Genomic DNA, 19336 nt, shown 5'->3' with positions numbered 1-19336 from the left:
GCAGCAGCAAACTCAAATGAAAAATTTCCTTCACTGTTATTTCCCAATGAAACGGGCTAATGCTCTTAGACAGTGTAAAATGATGTAGTGCCATGAATACCATGGAAAGCACAGACCCAATTCATCACTTCCTTACAGTGCAGTTTTGGTTGTAAGTAGGTAACTTACAGACAGATTTAAAAGCAGCTGAGATACCTTGATAGAGATCTGCCCTATACATACACAGAAGAGAGCTAATTGATTTGTATTTCCATAGCATCTCAAGAAAGCCTGCCTCAGTAGCTCAGCATCAACTGTAAATTGCTCACAATTGACATTTTTGCTCCTATTCAAGTCAAGGGGAGTTTTTTTTCCTGCTGACGTCAGTGTAAGCAGGCTTAGGCCTTAGACAGCCATTCGGAAGCTACATTTGTCAAAGGCTCTGCAGTGCCATGTGTAAGCGGACAGAGAGCCCCTTTGAGGAATTCTGCATGAGGATCTCTCTTTTTTTTTTTTTTTTTTTTTTTTTCCCCTTGAGGGCTAGTACAAGTAAAATTTTAAAATAGTAGTTTCTTGGAAACAGTTCTGTAATAAAAGTGAGTGAATGATACTTTGTTTCCTGAGGCAATTAAAGTGTTAGGAAGGGTTTAACTCTTCCTTTCTAATCCTCTCATAATATAAGACAAAGAAGGTCTTTGTGGAATTATAAGACAGTAAATTTACTTCATTCTGCATTGCTTAGTGAACTAGAGAAATTAACAGGAATATAGTTTTAAAGAAAATTAGTGAGTAGTTATGCTAGTAGCAGTGATAGTACTAGTGCATCATTTTGGCCAGGAAGAGAAATTCTTCCTCAGATAATCCTCTCTGAATGTATGTCCCAGTATGTTTTGAAGCGGGTTGTTCGCCTCTGAATGTCAAGGAGTAGGTATTGGGCATACTAGAAACAGGGTATCAAACTGCTGAGGGCAGTGGACAGAACAGAAAATTAGGCCAGTCTTCCTAAATTGCCATAGCTCTCTTGGCTCTGCTGTTATGATAAGTTAAAGCTGTGCCAGTTTATATCATGAGAGGCTCTGTCCTCTGTAAACCATGCAACATTAATGGGTACCATCAAAACCAAGGGGAATTGATAGGTTTGACTAGGTGCAGTCACTGTAGAGACCATAAATCAGATAACAAATTCACTGTGAAAGCGTATAACTGTAACACCAGCTGTGCTCTGATGGGTTCTTCAGGTGTCCCACATGGAATTAAATCTAATTTAAGTGTTTCTCCTGTCTTGGCAGAAACCGTATGTTTGCAAGATACCGGGCTGCACAAAGCGCTACACAGACCCCAGTTCTCTCCGGAAACATGTGAAGACCGTGCACGGCCCGGAGGCACATGTCACCAAGAAGCAGCGGGGAGATATCCACCCAAGGCCTCCGCCACCGAGAGACCCAGGCAGCCACTCTCAGACCCGGTCACCAGGCCATCAGACTCAGGGTGCAATTGGTGAGCAGAAGGACCTCAGCAACACTACCTCAAAGCGTGAAGAATGCCTCCAAGTGAAAGCGGTCAAGTCAGAAAAACCAATGGTATGCAATACACCGTGCTGCTCCCTTTGTCCTTTTTCTTCTTGCAGCCAGTTAATAATGCCTTTATGGAATGCTCAAACCCATAAACTCTAGCTCACAAAGTTAGGTTTTGTGAGGTTTTCTTTTTCGTTTCTATTGTAAAATGTTTTTAAAGTGTAAAAAATAGCAGATAAAAAGATTACATCTAATCTGTGCAATATGCAGTAAGTGCAGTGTTGGCAATTCTCACAATAATTGTTTCTCCTAAAGCTCTGTCTTTTGGAATCAGAATATTATGAGAAAATCACAGCTTTCATTTTTTAAGAGGCATTTTTTTCTACTCTCCTGTTTACAGAAGAAATTTAGAGAACGTGAATCCTGCAGGCTCAAAACCAGAATGCAAATAAAAAATCAACAAGTCCAAAAGACTAAAACGATGATACTGACGATAATTTTTGGACAACCTGGGGCAATGATCAGATATTAGGGGCTTGAGGTTGTCAGGTCATGGATCAAACTGGAGCAAGATAAACAGACTTTCTTAAACAGCAGGAGGAGATCTTTTGATAATAGTTGGTCTCTATTTTGATGTGACCTCTTATGTTAATCTGATACTTAATTTAACTTGACCAAATTAACCTAATTCCAATTTAACTAAATGGAGCTGAATTAAGAGTCTCTGCAGGTCTTTCCACTGGTTTACCTTAATGTATTGCATTAAACCAGTATAGCCTTGAACATTGAAAAGGACCTTATTCCATTTTTTGACATGCTATCTTAAATAACAAAGTTGTTTTTTTCATTTGCCTGCTTTCCTGTGCCATCCATCCTCTCCACAAGTATTAAAACTAGCAAAGGCAGTCACTCCATCCTCTTCCACATCTGGGTCTACATTTCATCTGGACCCATCCCTTGGGGACTAGAGATATGAGCCCTCCAAATTCTGCTCATATTGTTAATCATGCTGCAATTCAAAGTGATTACTCATTGAAATATGAGTTACTGCTATATTGTGCCTAAGGCTTATGCCAGAACTGCAGAATATTAATCATGAATTCGGAAACTTCCAAGGGCCCAGAGTTAACTCCTGCTGAAGTCGAAAGGAGATCCTCTGCCGTCTGTGGTGATAACTACTTCAGATTACAAAGGAACAAAACCCATTCCATATAGGTCAATCTATAGCATTACTGAGGTACGTTGAGTGTAGTCAGTTTTAACATTAATAAAATTTGCAGGAGAGGGGTATTAATGCTGATTGCTTACACAGATATTTTTCAGTGGGAAATATTAATACTTCAAAAAACAATTCTGTATTTCCTGTTTTTCATTGCTTGTATGAATTAAGATCGATTTTCTGGTTTTTTTTTTTCAACTAATCCAATGTCTTTTCTGTCTAATGCTCTTAAATGTCATGTTCTAACTTCCTAAGGACAGTGGGTAATAAGGTGAGGGCATTTTAACTTTTCTGATGTTTTTCTTACTGCAACATTATTTATGTCTTTATTTTAGCCTTCTGCCTGTTGCCAATCATTCCTTTATTTAGTAATGTGCAATCCATCAAACTCATTCCCAAATGTGATGTGCTGTGAGTATTTTGCAATACTTCACATGTGAAAAATCTGGCTTATATTGGTGAAATGTCTTCAGAAATGTCTTTGTACCTTCCCCTCTAGATGAGACATCCATTTTTTCTGTATTGCACATCTAGAAATGTATGTTCCCCATGATACAGTTCTTATTTCTGTAACCTACCTCACTGTGATCTTGACATGTGGCTACAAGAACAGGCTTCTGACCAGTAGTGCTCTTCCACATGGCATGGAACTGTTGTCCAGAAGCACAAACTCTCTTCTGCGTAGTAACAGTTACTCCTTATCACCAAATCTGCCATGGCCAGGATTTGGAAGTGAACATGCTCAGTGTGGTCTCATAAATTCTAAGTATTATCGTTCAAGTTAGAAATAATAAAATAGTTATTGCATCTTAATGGACTCCTCGGGGTATATGAAGCTACAGTATTGCCATGAATCTGTGTCTTTATTCACCAATGTTAAGAGTGGGAGCTGTCACTGCTACCTCAGAAATTCGAGCCAGCATTCATCAGTAAAGTGTGCAAAAAAATCACCGGCTGGCATGGAAAAATAATTTTAAAACCCAAGAAAAACCCAAAAGTTAAATACTTACATGAAACTGTTCTTGGGAGCAAAATGATACTGCATGCCTCACAGATTTGTGATCACACTGATACAATCTACATTAAGATATTACGTCCAGAGACTTCTGTCTGTCTTGCTGTCTGTTCTGTCTGTCAGTTTGTCTGTCTGTTGCAGTTTGTGAGAGAAATTTTCCCATTCTTTTATGAGACCTTTATGCATATAAAAATTAAATCAAGCCCCTGTTTCCCCACAGCAGGAATCCTGCTAGAGCGGCAGGGAACACTGTTAAGAAAGAAGAAGCTATTGCGGTATTATGCCCGTAGATTAGCAGGCTGTACTGTGTATTTAAATTCTTAAAATTAAATTCTTAAATTCTAATGAAATGAAGTATTTGATACAGTTGAAAATCGCTGTCTTGATTCAGGCAGAGACGGTATAAGTTAGAACATGCTGCTAGGGTCACAGGATAATATGATACAATATTTTTGTGCTGATGCTTTGTCCCTGTTTTATTACATGCCAACATTTCAGGCCAACCGCTGCTCATAACAATGAGCCTTAAGCTTGGAAAATACTTACATTCTTTAGCCACAAGTCTAATTAAAAAAACCCCAAATTCCAGTGTTCTTGGAGTCTTGTTTGTTTGTTTGCTTGCTGCAAGCCTAGCAGTGTAAATTAGACCTCGTAACGTGGCTGAGTTCTGATTTGGTTTATTGACCGGCAGTTTCAATTGGGAACAGCGCGTACCTGAAATAGAGTATCCATACATACAGGCTCAGGAATGACATGAAGTGATAGAAGTATGGGAATAACTGAAATAAAAGTCTCATATAGATAAAATGTATACTGTCAGCAGGACATGAAAGTGGATTTTAATCTTGAATTTTGCAGTGGCATTCATTGCAGTTAAAATCAGTGTTCTAGAAACCTGCTTAATGAACGATCACCATCATCATTTAATGCTAATCTTTTCTTTACATTCGGGTTTCTTTGGCTCCAGTTAGACTCGCGTTTGCTTAATCCTCACATTCTTTTGTTTCTTACTTCACCTCAACAGACATCTCAGCCAAGCCCTGGTGGTCAGTCTACATGCAGCAGCGAACAGTCCCCCATCAGCAACTATTCCAACAATGGGATCGAGCTTACTCTGACCGGTGGCGGTAGTGTAGGAGACCTCAGTGTCATCGATGAAACCCCAATCATGGACTCTACCATTTCCACAGCCACCACAGCACTTGGCTTACAGGCCAGGAGGAATATGACAGGGACCAAATGGATGGAGCAAGTGAAATTAGAAAGGTTGAAACAAGTTAATGGAATGCTTCCAAGACTGAACCCCGTTCCACCTTCCAAAGCCCCGACCTTGCCACCTCTCATAGGAAATGGTGAGATACACATAGTGGGAGTGATAACACTTTTTATCCTTAAATTCGTTGCTTGCTAGCAGAGTCTTGCAACCCTTGCAAAAAGTAGTAGAGCTTATGAAGCTCAGCAGCTGTGAGAATGGTTCATAAGTTGATCGCTTTTTGTCTATCCCCTCATTACAGGTCCTACTACCCACCCTAAGAGAAGTCAGATAGTCACGTGTTTTACAGAACAGGGACCAGCAGAGGAACCATGCATTATGTTTGAAATATTCCCTACAGTTAGACGTTTGGACTCAAGGTCATCACAATCCTGTCTTGTTTTGAGGCGAGGCAGATGAAATAAGTACCTGCCAGTTTATCATATGGAAGTCTTTCAGATGAGGCCTTAACAAGGCACCTTTTGCATTGATGTGTTGGGCTGCCCTTTAAATAAACTGTTTCCACACATAGAAGTAATCATATCTACAGACACTACTGCTACAAAGGGCAGATATCCATGAATGGGAGCAAGGCAAGATTGAACCATGAAGATCTGTAGTTGTTTTCATACAAGGAGCTGCTCACTGCCAAAGTGTATGACCCTGCTGCCTCCAAATTGCCCATAGGTTTCTGCATTCCATCTAGCAGTGACGGCCCAGGTCTCCTGAAACCCATTCAATCAAAAGAAACTATGTAAATTAAGAAATTTATTCTGTTTACTTCAAAACAAAACAAAACAAGCAAACCAGCAAAGATGTTTTGCAGTTGTTAGGACTTATTTCAAGAATATTTCAAGAAGTCTTAGAAATGACCTTGAATAGCCTTCAATTTGTATATTTTGCCATTCCATGCAAATGCCTGTTCAATTATATTTTGCCTATAAAAAGCTCCCTTACAAATGTGTCCTTCTGGCACATCAGTCAGCATAGCTGCACTGCGGGCCAGAGGACTACACCAGCTGATGACAGTTTGTGGCTATGGCCTATAAATTTTGTGCTGGGATTCACACTGAAATGTTACCCTTGAGTCTCTGAATTAGCTTTTAACCTAAGGACACAGTTTTCATCCCTACTTCTTTCAATAAAGAGCACTGCTATGATTTGCTGTGGCGATGCAGGCTTTTCCTCTATACTCCCCTTACTTGTGTACTGAGTGTTTTCTGTTTGAGTTCCTGGGTGATGCCTGTTTTGTTTAACTGTGAATTTTACCTCCAGGTACCCAGTCGAACAGCAGCTGCAGTGTAGGAGGATCCATGACTATTCTGCCGAACAGGAATGAACTTTCAAGTACAGACATCACTGTGTTGAACATGCTGAACAGGAGGGACAGCAATACTAGCACAATCAGTTCAGCCTACTTGAGCAGCCGCAGGTCTTCTGGAATCTCACCTTGCTTCTCCAGCCGGAGGTCCAGCGACGCCTCCCAGGCAGAGGGAAGACCGCAGAACGTGAGTGTTGCAGACTCCTATGACCCCATCTCAACGGATGCTTCCCGGCGCTCCAGTGAAGCAAGCCAGTGTGATGACCTGCCGAGTCTTCTCAGCCTCACGCCAGCCCAGCAATACAGGCTGAAAGCTAAATATGCAGCAGCTACTGGTGGACCCCCACCAACTCCACTGCCTAACATGGAGAGGATGAGCCTCAAAACAAGGATGGCACTCTTGGGTGACTGCAGGGAGTCTGGAGTATCTCCACTGCCTCCAGTGAATGCCCCTCGAAGATGTAGTGATGGTGGGGCAAATGGTTACAGCAGGAGGCATTTTCTGTCTCATGATGCTCTAGGAAATGGGACCAGGAGAGCCAGCGATCCGGTAAGAATGGCCTCCGACAACCTCTCTGTCCCTAGAGTCCAGCGTTTCAACAGTCTTAATAGCTTTAACCCTCCTGCTTTGCCTCCATCCATGGAAAAACGCAACCTTGTTCTTCAGAACTACACCCGTTCTGAGGGTGGCGTCTTCCGTGGCTTCAGCTCCCCCTGTCCTCCGAGCATCAGCGAGAATGTTGCCCTGGAGGCTGCTACGATGGAAGCAGGTGGCAGTCTGAACGATGAGGATCTCCTGCCAGATGATGTGGTTCAGTATCTGAATTCCCAGAACCAGGGCATGTATGACCACTTGTTGAACAACGTCCTAGACAGCAACAAAATGCATCACAGCTCAGTGTTAGGAAACAGCAACCCCAGCAGCTTTGACCAAGCCCCTGCACCGAGCAGTCAGCAGGCAGGCTCCGAGGCAAACAAGAGCGACTTGCCCATTCAGTGGAATGAAGTAAGCTCGGGAAGTTCTGACTTATCTCCTTCGAAACTGAAATGCGGTCAGCGCTCAGCAGTGCAGCAGACTCGGGCCTTCGGACTGTATAACAATATGATGGTTCAGCAGCAGAACCTGGAGAGAAGCAATGTGGCCCAGCAGAACGGCTATCAGAACCTGGTGGAAAACAACGGTTCCTATGGTTTACAGCAAAACACGATTCTCGGCAGTGGAGCCGGTAATTCTTTCAGCGTGCAGCCCAATAAGCCTTACAGTGAAAGCATCGGCAGGCAAGCTATGATGTCTGGGGCAGTGGACAATTCCTGTGGCATGGCAGTTCAAGGGCAGAAGCTGAGAAGCAGCAATATGCCAGTGAGTGGGAACCAGCAAAATTTCAGCCATCCCATGGCATCCAGCGATCAAGCCACCAGTATGGCAAATGGGATGCAGAACAGGAATATGATGGAACAGGAATATTTGCAAAACCAACCAGTTGGAGATAGCGTCCATTACCAGGGAGTCAGTCAATCCAGTCAAATGATGCTAGGGCAGGTTAGTCCTACCTCACAAAGCAGCCTCTATCAAGGGCCACAGAGTTGTCCGCCCATGTCTCATACCATTGGTAGCCAGCCTTCAGGTTTGTCGGTGGCCAAAAGTTACCAGCCGTGCTCTAATTACAGCGGCAACAGACGGCAAAACATGTTGAGAAACAACGTGGCACAACAGCAAGGACACATAAGCGATGGCAACCAGACGTACAGGGTAAACACCATTAAGATGGAGATGCAAGGTCAATCACAGCAGTTCTGCTCTAATGTGCAGAATTACTCTGGTCAGTTATATGACCAAACCATGGGCTTTAGCCACCAAGCTATGAAAACAGGTTCTTTCTTTGGTTCGGAAGCTAACTGCCTGCTGCAGGGGACTGCGACTGCAAACTCAGCCGAGCTTCTTTCCCCGGGGGCTAACCAAGTGTCAAGCACAGTTGACAGCATTGACAGCAACAGCCTAGAGGGTGTGCAGATTGATTTTGATGCTATCGTAGATGATGGGGACCATGTCAGCTTAATTTCGGGAGCCCTGAGCCCGAGTATCATTCAAAATCTCTCCCGCAATTCCTCACGCCTCACCACTCCCCGAGCGTCTCTTACATTCCCAGCTATGCCCATAAGCACAACCAACATGGCTATTGGGGACATGAGCTCTTTGTTGACCTCGCTTGCAGAAGAAAGCAAGTTTCTTGCTGTTATGCAATAGACATGAAAAAAAAAAAACCCTTAGGAGATACCAGATGAAAAAAAAGACTCATATTTTTTAGTTGTGTATGTATTTTAGCAATCTCATCTCACCTAAATGGGATGTGTTTCCAGTATATTCCTTTTATGGAATAAGGACTCTGAAAACCCTAAAGTGTTCTAGGGAGAAACTGTCTTCCATTTCAGTTTTGAATCAGTATTGCTACACCCATTCCCTCCCTCTCTTTCTTTTCTCTCTCTCTTCCCCTTTTTGAATGTCTGTAAGCTTCCTTTTTTCTTTTTTTTTTTTAATTGTAAACCAATGTAAACGTGTGAAGTGCATGTTTTTGTTTTGTTTTTTTTTAAAGAAAGGTCTGATGAAATGACTTTACAATTTTCTGTTACTCAAAAGAAACTAGACCTTGTAAAACTGTTGCAATTTTTACCCCTAAACATATAGGCACAAAATAACCAGGCACACTGTAAAGTGAGCATACAGTGATGAAATCCTCTCTGGATGCATTGGATACATCACACTGAGGTGGACAACTAATTTAGAAATGCACTGCCATGGTACCCCTAGGCTGTAGTTTTAAGAGTCGTGCAGCACAAGAAATTAGGATGTTCAAGCTAATAAGGAACGTAAAACCATCAGCCCTTTGATCCCTAGCAAATGTTTAAGGTTTTTGTAAACACCCACCGAGATAGATGTCACTGCCTTGCATAATGATGCTGAGATTGTGTCGTGTTTAATCCATTTCAGAGGAAGGAGGGGACCAGAAAGCTATTCTTAGTCCGAATCATAATTTGCAGTATCTGGTATTCTGTTTTTCAGCCTCCTTTTTTAAATGACTGGATAGTAAAATTATGTGCATGTTTGGTGATTTGGGTAGTCTGTAGTCCCTTCACTGCATACCACACCTGTGGAGAGACGATCAGGGTCTTATGGAGTATTTCAGACAATGAAATAACAAAATTGTAATATTCCATACTGGGGATTTTTTCCTTTTTTAAAATGCAAATAGTTGAGATGTAATTTGCTGAGCCACTGGTTCTTATTTGCAGTGACAATTCCTTCGCCGGGAGAACTGTCTTGTACCTCTCTTTTAGCACATACACCTTTGTGGGTGGATGGTATGTTTTAAAATAAGTAAATGCCCGTTGACACAACACACAGTTACGGCTTCAAAAGCATCATGGTCATGGCATGTAAAACAAGCAGAAAACCAATGGCCCAGTTTTCAGACTAGCCAAATAAATGAAAGTGATTGCAAGCAATCTGATAATCTTAACTGTTTTTCCACTCATATCCAGAATTTACAAAAGTAAGTAACTTAAACTGCCATTTAAAATAGCAAAGAAACAAATGGAACAACAAGTATGTCTGGAATCTAATCAAAACTCAAAAAGACAACCCAACTTCTCTCTCTTGGTGACACCAACGTGGATTTCATTTCAAAGCAAACCAGTGGGTCAATTCCCAGGCTCAGTTACACCAGCAAAAAGTGGAACACACGGTGGTCGTGAAGCTACTGACTGGTAGAGGTGAATGGCGTTTGCTCCGTAAGCACTAGCTCTTCTAGCTTGCTTTTTGCTGTGCTGGGCTCCGTGTCTGCAGCCCTGAGCACACAGTGCTCCTGGGTGGATGGGCTGGAATGGACAGTTACAAGACCAAGGATTAAGTTCACCCATCCTCCCATCCTAGGAGCTGCATGCAAGTCCAGCCCTTGCAGACTTCTCAGTTAAATCCCGATAGCAAAATGCTGCTACAAGTTGTAAATGACGCAGGCATTTTCAGTCGTGGATTTGATGTCTGTAAGGAGCTGGTGTTAGACGTACAATGAGAAGCGGGAGTGTGGTCAATTTTAAAATGCGGCTGAACTTTAGCCCAGTCAAAATTAGGAATAGCACCAGCAGGTGATTTCTATAGGCTGGAAGGCCATAGCCTCTTTTTTTTTTTTTTTCTTTTTTACTGTAAAAAAAGGTGAAATACTGGCTGATTCAGGGCATGGCATCTGAGGAACGTGTAGGAATAAAGCCTCAGTGAAGCTGTTGGATAACATTCATCTATTAACAGCTCTTAGAGGAAGAAGCTGTAAATCAGTAGGAAAACATCATAGGAATCCAGTGCTGGGGCCATATTTGGGCTTCTCACAGCACGTACCAGGTGATCTGCACTGTGAGCGGGAATGTCAGAAACCAAGACAAATGTAAACATCCTACAGCTTTTATCATCATCCACCTGTCGTCCTCTGTATCTTAAGCAAGCATTTCTCCCTTTCGCTGTCTCATGCGTGCATATTCCCCGGTCTTGCCTTTTGCCTTTTGCCAGTTCCCCTCCCAGCCTCCCTGCCCAGGACCAACTATCAGCCCTCCCATCGTGCTCCCTGGGCTGCACAGGGGATCGGGCGCAGCTCACCATGGCAGACGGTTGGTTTGCTGTTGCAACTTGGCAAAGCTGCTCCCTGTTGCGCTCCCGTCGCCCAGAGGCAGCCCTGTAGAGATGCGTTGCCTCTGGGCAGCCCTCGCCCCTGCCCTGCTGCCGGGGTGAGGAGGGACGCCTCCGGCCACGCAGGTCCCTGGGGTAGAAGGGACGCTTTGGTGTCCGCGCTGTACATTGCAGCACTATGATGCAGCTGGTGCCCCCGCTGAGGAACAGCAGCATGTGCATGAGGAAAGGCTGTGCTGGACACGTTTCAGATGGTTCTCGGTAACCAATGGCTGGCTGTTTATGAAGCCATCAATTACATGTTTATAAACAATTTCAACAGGGAGACTTATGACCAGCTTGGGAGTAGGTGGCTTGGGAGAGAAGCCTTTTATTGTTACAGAGCCAATACGTTAAAAAAAAAAAAAAAAAAAAACACCAACAAAAACTTATTTTAAACTCAGTTTTCCAGTTCATAATTGTATTTGCTGGTCGAATTGAAGCTGGGAAGCTATTAACAGATGTGAGCCATCAGAGCTTAGAAGGAGCCATCCATATTGCTCAAGGCTAAAAGGGACTGTTTGAGTAGCTAATTTGCCTTCCTGGATTTGACAAACCTTTGTCACTCACTTACCCCTGTCTTGGGCCAACAATGTGTCTTGGCCGAAACCACACGCTCCAGAAAGGCATTCTGTTTTGATTTGGCAAAGTCAAAGAACCAGAGACTCCACCATGTCCCCGGGGAGTTTGTGCAAATGGTGTATCGTTTTCACCCTTAAGCGAATGTGCCACTTAAGCTCACGTGTCACTTTTCAGCTTTTAGTATCGTCTCATGTTTTTCTGGTTTAGGCTAAAGAGCTTGTTTTGGTACCTGTGAGGGTAGCAATACATCGTAGCTCAGCTATCTTGGGGTTTGGGTTTGTTTTGAAAAGGTAGTCTGGACACACTCAGCATGGCACAGTTAGGCTGGACACCAGCTTTCACTTGCCAACCTCCTCAATGTGTGGCCGTCTGGGGAAAGCCCCACCATCATTGCTCACGGGCTTACTGGTACCCCTCTACTCCTGCTCTTCCAGTTACAGAGCCAAAGCTTGCTTTTGTGTATGTGTATCTGGCACATCCATTGGCATTGCCTTAGCAGTTGGAAACCCACTGCTCACCCTAGAGTACTAGAAAGTGAAAAATATATTGTGAATTTCCTAAATCACCTTTTCTTCTAATGGCTCTGTTGGGGGTCTTCCAGGTGCATTACTGTTGTCCTTGGGCACGCCCACCTCGCTCAGCCTGCGTGTTTCTCCAGCCAATTTTACTTCCCACGAAGTCAGAGTCACCAGGGAGAGCTCATCTGTCGGGTACGCCTGGGTGGAGGAGAGGTGTTTTTGCAGAGAGATCAGTTGGCTTCCAGAGGGGGTTTGCTGGTGGGTACGATGGCCCCGTACATCCGCATGGCAGATGATGTTGTTACCTCCTTGGAGAACGGCCCCAGATGGTATGTGCAGTAAGGTGCTGGCTCACTTCCTCGCTTCCAGTCGCTGCTCCCCCCCCAGCCCCTGATGAAGTGGCCGGTCGCTCCCCCATTCCTGTTGGGCAGTGGCTCGTCCTTCTGAACAGCAGTGTTTATAGTCTCGCAATGTATGTGCCTTATTTTGTGTTGATCCTGTAAAAGAGAGGGACCAAGATGTGTTGCCAAATCTTCCCGAAGAGGCTGTACTCGCCATTCAGCTAATAGCACATACCACTGTTAATAGTGTCCGAAACGTCTTGTAAACCTCTGGTATTCACGTGTTATTGTCCTTGGATTGGTGGAATGTCTCCTATGGAACAGTTACTGTTGTCAGTCATGCAGATGTGTAAGATAAAAATGTGTTCTTTTTTTTCTCACCGTTTTTTAGTTTTTTTTTTTTTAATAAAGCTTGTAATCCTTTTTTTAAAAAAAAAATATGTGTAAATACATTTACGTATGGTAGGAGTAGTGTTCGGCTGTAACAGGCCTTAGTGGTCTTCATTTGATAAACCTGCAGTTATGATCTGATGTTTCTCGAGCCTTAGGTTGATCTGAAGGGTCTGTAGCACTGTGTACATATAAACTGTACTTCTGCTTTCAGAACCACTTAGCTCTTTTGTAACAAAGAAAAAAAAAATGTTTCTTACAATGTCAATAAAAACACAAAAGCCTTTGTACTTAAGTTCTTAGCTTTCGGCTTTTAAAATATCTCCTTGGGGGAGGGAGTAGGTTTTTCATTCGGCTGGAGCGCCTGGTTGCAATCAGCGCGTGTATCGCGTCCACTCATGGTCGCTCGCTTTTCTGTCTCTGCCTCCCAGCCTATTGCTTCATTTCATTCACAGCTTAAAAAACTGTCAGGGAAGCAACACAGGGCGTTTACCTTCCCTTTAAAGAAGAATGGCTGGAGGGTGCCGGGTGGAGAAGTAAATGAAACTGCAGTGTCACACAGATAAAATGTTTGAAGGGAGAGGAATAACTGAGCTGGTTAACTGCTGCAAGGACAGTCGTCTCGGAGGACAAAGCCAAGCTGCGCTAGACTCCGAGCTGTTATATGGGGGCTGTGTTTTCATACCTCGCTCACTGAGGGTCTCTTGCAAAGGGTTGGCCACCCACAAAGAAGCACGGGAAGGGTGAAGAGAAGCTCCTCTGGCTGGCTTAGTCTGTGGGTGTCCGCTCTGGTGGGTTATTGCATGGTCTGCAGAAGAACTAGGTGCAGTCTTCAAAGCTGGGATTTTGGAGATAGTGTTGCTGATGAGTGTCACAGTCATGTGGGTGATGGCAAGTTAGTTGGGGCAAACAGTATAGCAGTTGCAGCACTGCTTACTTTTAAGATGAGTGAGACATTCCCATGTCAAGAGCTTTTGTTTTAATTGCTCGTACCTCATCAAGACCCAGACCGCTTGTTTGAGCTGTCAGTGCTCAGCATCTGTTTTATTCCTTCCTTGGCCAAAATGGTTGAGCCATTTCCAAGGCCAAGGCAAGTAACCTTACATTGTTTTTTGCTTCTGCTAACTTCTCTTTGGGTTTTTTTATGGTCACCCTTCAACCCTTATTAAGCTTTTGTCATTTAGCACAGAGCTTAAGGTTTGGGGTGGATGGAGGGTAAAAGGGAGAGGTGTGGCTTGCCCAGCTGAGAAGCCGGTGAGGCAGGAGGAGAGGACTGGTAGGGGTGAAGGAGACCCTGCAGAGGGCAGGGTGCTTGATGGTGGCCCTGCTGCCTTACCTTGTGCTGCAAGCCAAACTCCTCCCAGAGCCTGGTGATGCTCCACATCAGCTCACTGCGGGGATGGCAGTGGCTTTTGCCTGGCTTCATCCAGCAACGGGAGGTCAGAGGTGGGGATGGAACAAACCTTGGACAAGGACACAACGGAGCAGTGGGGAAATGAGCAGGCCTATGGTATTGGAGGGTGTCAGTAGCAAGATCCATGCTGACCACAGAGCACATCTGTCGGGATCAGACTTGAATGAAGCGTTTCTGAGCCCTACCAGCAGCCCCTTGCTGCTAGAGGGAGACAAGAAACTCCTACCTCTTAAGCTCTAACGCAGTGAAGACATGGGCACATGCATGCACGGGTGCAAAGCATCATGCTAAACAAGCGTCAGTGGCTTTGCACACCCGCTCCAATGGGAGCCCACGCACTTGGATTGCTCCTTGCACCGTGGTATCACACCACTACCTTTAACCACCCTCATGCATGCTCATTTTTCAGTTGTAGCGCCTCCACCAGCTGGATCTACATCAGGCTGATTGCCAAGAGGGCAGGAGATGCCGTGGGACCCCTGCCTGCTCATACCACACCTGTTTGCTGTGTCCAGGGTGCAGACGACGCTGCCAGGTGGTGCAAGGTCAGGCACAGCGTTTGCAGAGGTGAGCACTGCTACGGGAAGGGCTGGGGGCTGCAGGACATTTTCTCTGGTCCCAGCCTGACTTGGGATTGGGCTGACGAAGAGCTGCGTGTGCAAAGCTGCAGCTGCAGGCAGGAGGACCTGTGTTTCCATGTGATAAAATAATGCCAAGTCCTCGGGAAAACAAGAAATGGCAGGGCAGTCATGGTTTGTATGTACAAAATTAGGGGATGCTGTTGACCTTTAGTCTGTGCTTCAGTGCCAAGGCTGTAAATTAATTAACTAAATTAATTAAATTGGTTTCTTCCTTCAGAAGAACACATACCCAAGACAATGGCAGTTTGCAAAGCAGGAGATACACAGCACTGATCAGCGAGGCAGGAAAAATGCCACCCCCTGAGCCCCTGCACTACCCTGAACAGGTGATGTGCCGTTAATACACTCAAACACCAAATGGAAGGGCAACACAAAAATCACCAGTAATGCTGAGGCCAGACCTGCAGGGGTCGGGGATGAAGCAGGGGAGCTGCGGGGGAAAAGCCAGCGGTGTGGGCCCAAGGTGCTGGTAGAGTTACCAGCCTGGCTGGGTGTAAGCGATGGCACTGTAGGACAGCCCAATGTCATTTTCTTCCTTTCCCAATTTTTGTGGGCTCGACTGTGCAATCTTCATACTGTTTTTTCAAAGGGGGGTGGGTAATGGGAAGGTGACAGCTTGATCTCCACAGGCTGAAACACAAGCTATTTGTGTTAGGAACAGGGCTTTGTTACATGATTAGTGCAATGGGAGCCCCTAGGCACCACTTCCCAGTACAAACAACTAATATTAATAACTCATGCTAAAATTGCCTGCTATTTAATAACCTGGGCCTCTTTCCACCCTGAGAAGCACAAAACCACTTAGTGTTTCCACCCCTCATGTTCCCACTGTCTCTTCCTGTTTTCCCTTGCTGGCTTCACACTGGCCCAGTGCATTTCCCAGGCAAAAAGGAGTTGGGTTTGGGCAAGGAAGAAGAAAGAACTGATGTTGGTGTTTAATGGGAATCCCTGCACCCGGTGTCTGCCTTCAGGCGTACCTCCCTGCCTGCCCCCTTAGCAGGGTACAGCCCCTGCCTCTGATGCAAGGCTGCATGTAGGTGCCACGTCTTGCAGCCTTGGTCCCTGTTTCAGCCGTGTCCTGAAGGCGGAGCGACCTATTTCATGCCTCGCTGAGGAAGCAGCCTCCCGCCCTCCAAGCTGCCCCGGCTGGCTGAGGCGTGATAGACCAACACTGTTACTCATGGGTGGGAGGCCCGTGTGAGTCACGCTTCCCTTCACAGCCACACGTGGGGCGGCTGCGGCAGGAGAGCGGGGGGCGAGCGGGCTAGACTGCATCTTCCTGCCTGGCTCTGCACGGCCAAGCACAGCGGCGGCACAGTTGGGCCCAGGCGGGAGCAAGAAGCAGTGGGTAGATCAGATGGTGATGAACCATAAACAGGATCGTTTCCCAGGGACTGGCTGAGCAGCCTTCGCCAGCAGCGCTAGGATGGCTGTCAGGTCTCTAAGCCACCCTGCTCTACAAAAAAATATTACTAATGTTCCCACGACCAGAGCAAGACAGAAGAGACAAATAACTTGGACAGCAACATGAAACAGTGGCAAAAATCTGGAAGACAGAGGAGGAGAGAGGAAAAAAACAGGAGGGTGGAAAGCTCTGTAATGACTGCAAAGAGTCCCAGATGGATACAAACTGAGAAAAGGCCAGAGACAGAAATAGTAGCACTAATTAGCTGAGCTGAACGACCCCACTCCTGCTGTACCTGAGCGTCCTCCACTATCCTTGGAGCCCTGGCGCTGCCAGCCCCACACTAGCAAGGGGGAGCGGGAGCACAGAGCTGCTCAGCCCTGGATGCACAGAAGTATTTAAGTTCCTGTAGCAGCCCTTAGTGAAAACCCCAAAGCAGAGGCACCTATAGGGCTGGTCAGAGAAAGGGTTGTGCCTGCAGGCAGCATCCTCGGAGGGAGGACCGTGGGAAATGTGTGCATCCCCCTTCCTGAGCATCGGTTCCACTGCACCTTTGCTGCTGGAAGACTTCCCATGTCCATGACATGAGTGGCTAGCCCTCCCAGGCCATAAGAGAAATTCAGTTTGCCTATCTTGCCTTGGGGCAGTTTTGCTTTGAAGACCTACAGCACATCCCACGGTGCCAAAGGGTCATGGCAATATTTTCACTGGCTAAATACTTTATCCGCCTAAAAGACTGTTGCTGGGAAAGGGCAGATATGTCTCATTCCTGGCATTGCTGACCACTTCAGCCCCCGGCCAATCTGGTCTCCATTGATTTCAGTAAACTCCTTCAAGTTTGGCTGTTGGAATCCACAGCTGTGGCATCGCTGGAATATGACTTTTGGGCTGGAGCTTCAAAGAAAAAACTAAAATGGGCAGAGGCCTGCCCATCCCCAGTAGTCCTGCTGCAGAAGCTGAACTTGAGCTCTCACCAGAGGGTTACAGAGGTGAAAGAGGGCTAAAAAAACAACTCATACCTTGTGTGAAAGCAGTGATCAGGCACTGAACCCTCAGAGTTGTGGAGCTCGGCAGCTCCCTGAGAGACATGGCTGCACATCAGGCTCTTGCTTGCTGGAGCTGGAAGCGTCCTCACCTACACTTTGTCCCTCCCATTCATCACTACCCAGCGGCACAGTATCGGCTGGAGGAGATCCCAGTGCCCACAGTGAGGCTGGGGCCTGGGGCAGCAGAGGATGGAGGTCTGCACGGCCACAGCATGTGGCAGGCTGTGCCGCAGCGCGTGTGGGGATGGGGGCCGGTTTCCTCCCACCAACAGTAAATGTCAAGCTCTCCTTTGCAGCCATGCAGGGAGAAGCAGTGTGGCTGGTCCCCTAGAGCTGCTCTTTCCTCTTCACATCACCCCAGGAGCAGGCAAGTTCCTGCTGCTGACCAAGTGCTCGCCTTCGGGCACTGTTAGTGGGGACATGCCATGCCACGCTTGTTTATTGCTAAACTCAAGGAATTCATGTCACTTTGAAGTCTGCAGTGCGGTGTCCCAGCGCCTGCCCACCAGGTGGCCTCACTGCGGGCTGGCACAGAGTGAGTGAGCGCGGTGGCACAGCTCCTACACCTGCTCTGTGTCCCATCCTTTCCTCGCCTTGGATGCCTCTCCCTGCCCTTTCTCAAGGCTGGGCTGTGACATGGGAGAAAAACCAAAAATATTGCATGCTATTTTTTTCCTCTCCTTAGCTAGTCCCTTGGAGATTGCTGCTGTTTTCTCCCAATTACAGAAAATGCTTGAAGCTGTACAAAGGCTAGCCACACAATTAGGGAGGCAGCAATGCCTTTCTTAGCTCTGTGGAGTGCAGTCTTGAACCGCTATAGCACTTCTTACTTACCTTCGTGTCCTGAAGCAGCTTGGGTTTCAGTCAGCGCTTCACCTGAGCTCTGCTTGGCCTGGGCAGCCAGAAAGTGTGTGGCTCCAGTTTAGCTGGAGGGTCAGCAGAGACAGAGAGGGCTGGAGCATCAGCCAGCAAAATGCATTCAGGAATCCTCTGCCCAGCAAGACCTTTGCTGGTGCTGAAGCCAGGGCCTCTTCTGAGATGTGGGTTGTCCTCTTGGCCTGGGATCTGTGATCGCAGTCTTTGCATCTTGTGTTTGAAACATGGCTGGCATCCGGGGTCGCCTGCTGCAGGCTCAGCTCTGACTTTAGCAGCTCCCATAGTTTCAGCAGCTCGTGTGCAACCCCTCTCTGCCAAGCTTCACTTAGAAGCGCTGGTGCAAAGGGCCCTGTTTTGCAGAAAGCCCAGGAGATTACAAAATCCCCTTGGACTATTCATTGTGGACGACCTGCTGGTCACAAACAAAATCTACAGTCCTGAAGCAAGTAGTAAAGGCTTTGATTTATCCAGTTAATTATGAGCACTGCTGAACTTGATCCTCTCCTCTTTGTGCGTGTTCTCAAACAAAGTATTTGCCTTCAGGAGGCAGGCTGCAGAGAGACAGGCTCTCTTTTCTCCTGTCCTACACCAGGTGATGAGTTTTACGTCAACATTGTCCTGAAAACTTCAGGGTTTCCATCAGTTTTGGATGCAAATTGCCTCACTTTAAAAGAGACACAAATGGGCACATGAAAATCAGCCCATGTCTGGCTGGTCTTGCACTAAACTTAAAAATGGAGAGCCTCAAAACCCCAAATGCTGTTCCCAGTGTGCCCTAGATAATGGCATTGCTTAGATTTGCTGGTGCCACTGTAGTGGGTTTGCCGAGCATGAGTATTTGGTCAAAGTCATTTTGCTGGTAAATGCTGGTCCACTGCAACGAAAACATCAGATTTAGAGGAAGAAAAACAAAGCGAAAAGGCAGCATTTAGTCATTTTAGAACCACCACATGCGCTCACCAAAACTGGGACCAGCCCAGTTTCAAGTCGGGGGCGTCCTTGAAGGCTGCAGCAGCTGGCCACCAGGGCCAGCTCTTCCTCCTCTGCCCAGGGACCATTTCATGATTTTTGCAATACAGGAGGGCTTCAAAAGGCATGTCTGAGGCCCTCGG

At 46.1% G+C, this 19336-nt stretch overlaps 1 protein-coding gene across 2 annotated transcripts in view; it reads left to right on the top strand.

Annotated features, from left to right (window-relative positions):
* The window catches only part of GLI3 (GLI family zinc finger 3), a 211396-nt gene extending 198259 nt beyond the window's left edge, over positions 1–13137 (top strand). For both annotated transcript variants that reach the window (XM_075083707.1, XM_075083708.1), the window contains 3 exons: positions 1269–1559; positions 4752–5079; positions 6255–13137. In XM_075083707.1, coding sequence (XP_074939808.1) covers positions 1269–1559; positions 4752–5079; positions 6255–8545 — 2910 coding nt within the window. In that variant the 3' untranslated portion in view covers positions 8546–13137. The remainder of the gene's footprint in view (positions 1–1268; positions 1560–4751; positions 5080–6254) is intronic.
* Positions 13138–19336: the final 6199 nt, after the last annotated feature.

Source organism: Phalacrocorax aristotelis, chromosome 2 (assembly GCF_949628215.1).
Source record: "Phalacrocorax aristotelis chromosome 2, bGulAri2.1, whole genome shotgun sequence".
Classification (NCBI taxonomy): Eukaryota; Metazoa; Chordata; class Aves; order Suliformes; family Phalacrocoracidae; genus Phalacrocorax; species Phalacrocorax aristotelis.
Note: the sequence above shows the minus strand (reverse complement) of the source record. Positions and strands in the feature narration are given on the sequence as shown.